At 33.4% G+C, this 4,259-nt stretch overlaps 1 protein-coding gene across 1 annotated transcript; it reads left to right on the top strand.

The window, feature by feature from the left end:
* Positions 1-1,415: 1,415 nt before the first annotated feature.
* On the top strand, positions 1,416-2,710 carry LOC107956523 (CEN-like protein 2). The gene is made up of 4 exons (XM_016892150.2): positions 1,416-1,671; positions 1,770-1,831; positions 2,085-2,125; positions 2,249-2,710. Exons 1-4 carry the CDS (start codon positions 1,471-1,473, stop codon positions 2,467-2,469), a joined length of 525 nt encoding a protein of 174 aa, XP_016747639.1. The 5' UTR covers positions 1,416-1,470; the 3' UTR covers positions 2,470-2,710.
* The last annotated feature ends 1,549 nt before the right edge of the window (positions 2,711-4,259 follow it).

Genomic DNA, 4,259 nt, shown 5'->3' with positions numbered 1-4,259 from the left:
TATTGAGGAAGAAGGTTGCTTACCAATGTTAAACGGGTAAAAAAATTTGGCAACATTAAAATAGAGTTATTATTCTTATCCCATCCATCATTATTGTTTTATGTTTTAATTCTGACACTTTTTTCTTGCTAAAATATGAGGTTAACTTTTGGTTGCTAAATTTTAAAAATTTACAAAATAATTATTAAATTATTTGATATTAGACTATTAAAATTATTATTGTTTAACTTTCTTTGTTCACGTTACGTGCATTGCTTCTTCTCTTCTACAATTTAATTTATTTTCATGAATCAACTTTGAACGTTATGAATTTACGAACCAAAATTTAAATAATTTTCTTTTTCAATAGCTAACATTGATTGTCACTTGAATCTAAAGTGTATTCTTCTACTTTTCAACGTATATTGATCCACCATACCGATCGTCAAATACTTGCTTTGCCCAAACTTAAAAAAAAAAACACTCAATAGCCTGGTGACTGGAATAAAAACTTTTGAAAAGTTTAGTGATTTAATTGAAACTTTCAAATAGTCTAGTGACTATTTTGTAATATTTTAAAGTTGAATGATCAAAACGTAATCTTACTAATAGTTTGGCGACTTTGGGTGTAGTTTATCCATTTTTAAATAACATTTTTTTTTCTCAATTCTTTTGAAACTCAAAGTTTTTCCTTGTCTCATGTTCTAAACGTGTCCCTAAGTTGATGCTATAGTATGGGAGACCCAAAAAGCATATCTAACGAGTTCCCATTACTAGTTTTACTTGTTTGGGGGGGGGGGCCTGCTGAATCTCCCAAACATGAATTACAATTGTTAAAATTTAATTCTATACTTGCATATCATATCTTGAAAGTGATTGTGTGAAATCAGTGGACTTAAAACCTGCTTTAGAAACTCTCTTGTTTTCTGTTAACAGAACCACCTGTTTTTTGCGTTCTAATAACTTCCACCAGTGCCTGTCATAAATCGGTATAGAGTCTTTAGTACTAGAAAATTTGGTGTGACTAGAGAAAAGAATAAGGTTTATCTCTATAGAATTATTTGATCGGGTGCTTCATTTCAACTTTAACATCAGTGTCAGAATATATAGATATAACGTATATTATTTGCATTGAATATGCTTAAAAATGAGTTATGGCATTTAAGAATAAATTTTTATAGCAAAATTATATTGCAAATGGCTCACCTTTGAGCAATTTAGTATAGGTTCTATCTTAATGGTATAGAGTTGAGTGTCTAGCTTACTAGATATGAAAAGAACAATAAAACCTTTAGTTTTTAGTCTTTTTTTATGTTCCATTTTCTTAACCTCACAACCTAACTAATGGATCTAATTAAGTTAGCTTGTGGCTGATTTCTCAACACTATAAATATGGGGGGTTTCTACTTCATCGCCCAATAAGAAGCCTTCCAAAAGCCAGAAAAAGAAAAGCAGCAGATAAGCATATCCCGTGTTATATTAGTTTGTGGGATGGCAAAACTGTCAGATCCTCTTGTGGTGGGGAGAGTGATTGGGGATGTTATTGATGCCCTCTCCCCATCTGTGAAAATGTCAGTCACTTTCAACACCAACAAGCAGGTATATAATGGCCATGAATTTTTTCCATCTGCAGTTACTAACAAGCCTAAGGTTGAGGTTCATGGAGGTGATATGAGATCCTTTTTCACCCTGGTAACTATACATGTCACTAATACTCTCCTTTCTTTTCTTTTTTTTTTCTGGATTTTCAAGAGAAAATGTCTATCAGCAATCATATTTTTATATTGCAGGTGATGACAGACCCAGATGTTCCTGGTCCTAGTGACCCTTACCTGAGGGAGCACTTACACTGGTACTTCTCTTAATCAAACTACATGTATAAAAATAAAAATATATATTAACCATTAATACCAATATATAACTTCCATAGGGAAGCTGACAATGATCTATCTATCTATATCTATATGAAATGACTGTTAGGGTTCATAATTTCCTTGGCTTGATAAAGCTAAAAAAAAAAAAGGAAATAAGATTTCATCAAAACAAGAAGAGCACAAATTTAAGCAATCTACTGAATATTTGTACTTGAATTGACAATCTCACAGGATAGTGACAGATATCCCCGGCACAACAGATGCCACATTTGGTAAGTATCCTCTTCATTCTTCATAGAGAGAGAGAGAGAGAGAGAGAGCATTATATGATAGAAAATGGACTAACTTTGATGGTTAAAAATATAATTATAATATATATATATATACACACACAGGAAGGGAAATGGTGAACTACGAAATGCCAAGGCCAAACATAGGGATCCATAGGTTTGTGTTCCTCCTCTTCAAGCAGAAAGGCAGGCAAACAGTGAGAAGCATACCATCATCAAGGGATCGTTTCGATACCAGGAAGTTTGCAGAAGAAAACGAACTAGGGGTTCCTGTTGCAGCTGTCTATTTCAATGCTCAAAGGGAAACAGCTGCTAGAAGACGCTAAAACATAAAGTGGTTCACCAATGGATCGATGATGTTTGCCCTAGATCTGTTCAAAGTTCCATTGTGCTTCCAGTAAAATACATGTAATAGCAGTAGTATACTAGTAGTAGTGCCAAATGTGGCCAAGAATAAGCTCTTGGTGGGGGACATTTCTTAGGGAATGTTTACCTCCAAAGGAGTATCTCGCTGTTGTAGTATATTATATTATATATATCCTTTCAAGGTTTAGATTGCTAAACTACTTTGTAATTTAAGCTATTTGGAAATATATTTAAAAGAAATGGTGTCTTCCCTTATATGTTTATCTTTCATAATTATTCTAATTTTCAATCAAACCCATCTGTATTTTGGGCTAAGTTCATGTTTCCTTAGGCTTTGATTTGATGTCTTGACAGTCTATTGTTAATAGGCCCTGCCATTTTTTTATACCTCAAATAACCCCCAGTTTCAATTCCACTTTCCTCCGACTCTGGCACTTAGATTTCAAGCCCAACAAATTTGACTTAATTCTAGTAAGATTTATTGTTAGTCACTTTGTTGTGTTCTTTAAGAAGAAAAAAGGAATCTCCTGCAAAATAATAATTTGTCTTTGAATCTGACTTGAGTTCTATTACATATATTTATTCCAAAAAAAGAACCACCAAATTACTTTATACATTAACAGAAGAACAAGAAGCGACTGAAGTTTGGAGATTATATATTTTTTCTTTTTCCATGTTAAGAACTAGAAATAAACCACAAGAGCAGTAATTGAAGGTCAGAGCTTTATCTACTAAGAGAAACTCTCATGTTTCCATTTTTATTTTCTTTCATGCCCCCCCATACCGATCCGGGGTATGGCATGTTTTATCATTTGACAAGATAACCCTGTAAATGTTACCTCAAATATAGTAATTAAGAGAATATATATAGATGTTTACTGCAGAATAATTAATCATTTGATGAATTCTCATATTATCACTTGGACTTTTTTGAGAATTCTGGAATAACCACTTTATATAGACTTTGACTGAAGAACAAAAACCCAGTTGAAAGAAACTTCAGGGCGAAAAGAAGATGGAAGCCTAAATCAGCAAACCTCACTTTTCCATCATTTTCTCTTCAACTTAACTTCTTCTTTTTTTTAAGAAAACAGGTTTAAGCTAAATCTGTACTTACTGTTCAACTGCAGAATAATGATTCGAATTCTCATATTATCACTTGGTTTATGTTGTGAAACTGGAGGAACCACTTGGACATTGACTGAAGAACAAAGAAGCCTACTGAAACTGCAGAAAAAGAAGATTCACAGCAAGTATATGAGAAACCCTCATTTTCCCATTTTTATTTACTTCAAAGTTCTGGCATAGCGGGTGTAACTTTATTTCTTCTTTTTCATGTTGGACAAGCCAAGTCCTGTTAATTTTACAAGAATCGAAGAGATGTTAAGTAGGCTATTTTTTTGTATCATGTTCTTCAGGAAAATGATAATAATAAAGAAGAAAAGGGAAGGAAACAGTTGAAAAGATCTTAAATATCACTTGGGACAGTTCTGAGTCTAAAAACCCACCTTGTTTATCCATTATCTGAAGAGCAAAAACCATGTGGATCAGTGTGTGTAAAGTGACTAAAACAATTCATTGAAAAAAGAAGCAGTGTTTGTATTGCGCAGCTATGCCATGCATATAGCTAAGGCCCCTATTGTCCAAATTCCGGTGACCAGGGCTTCCTTTATTTTGGAATAAGCCGGGTTGGAACATGTTATTCGACGGCCCTGGTATTAGCTTTTGCACTGACCATTTTCACTTATAT

The sequence above is a fragment of the Gossypium hirsutum genome, chromosome A07 (assembly GCF_007990345.1).
Source record: "Gossypium hirsutum isolate 1008001.06 chromosome A07, Gossypium_hirsutum_v2.1, whole genome shotgun sequence".
Taxonomy (NCBI): Eukaryota; Viridiplantae; Streptophyta; class Magnoliopsida; order Malvales; family Malvaceae; genus Gossypium; species Gossypium hirsutum.
This window is presented reverse-complemented; position numbering and strand designations above follow the sequence as displayed.

Excerpts from the sequence above, each read along its gene's own strand:
- LOC107956523 (XM_016892150.2), top strand. The coding sequence starts at position 1,471 with ATGGCAAAACTGTCAGATCCTCTTGTGGTGGGGAGAGTGATTGGGGAT. Across the intron at positions 1,672-1,769 it reads TGAGATCCTTTTTCACCCTG|GTGATGACAGACCCAGATGT; the intron begins GTAACTATACAT and ends TTTATATTGCAG. Across the intron at positions 2,126-2,248 it reads CACAACAGATGCCACATTTG|GAAGGGAAATGGTGAACTAC; the intron begins GTAAGTATCCTC and ends ATACACACACAG.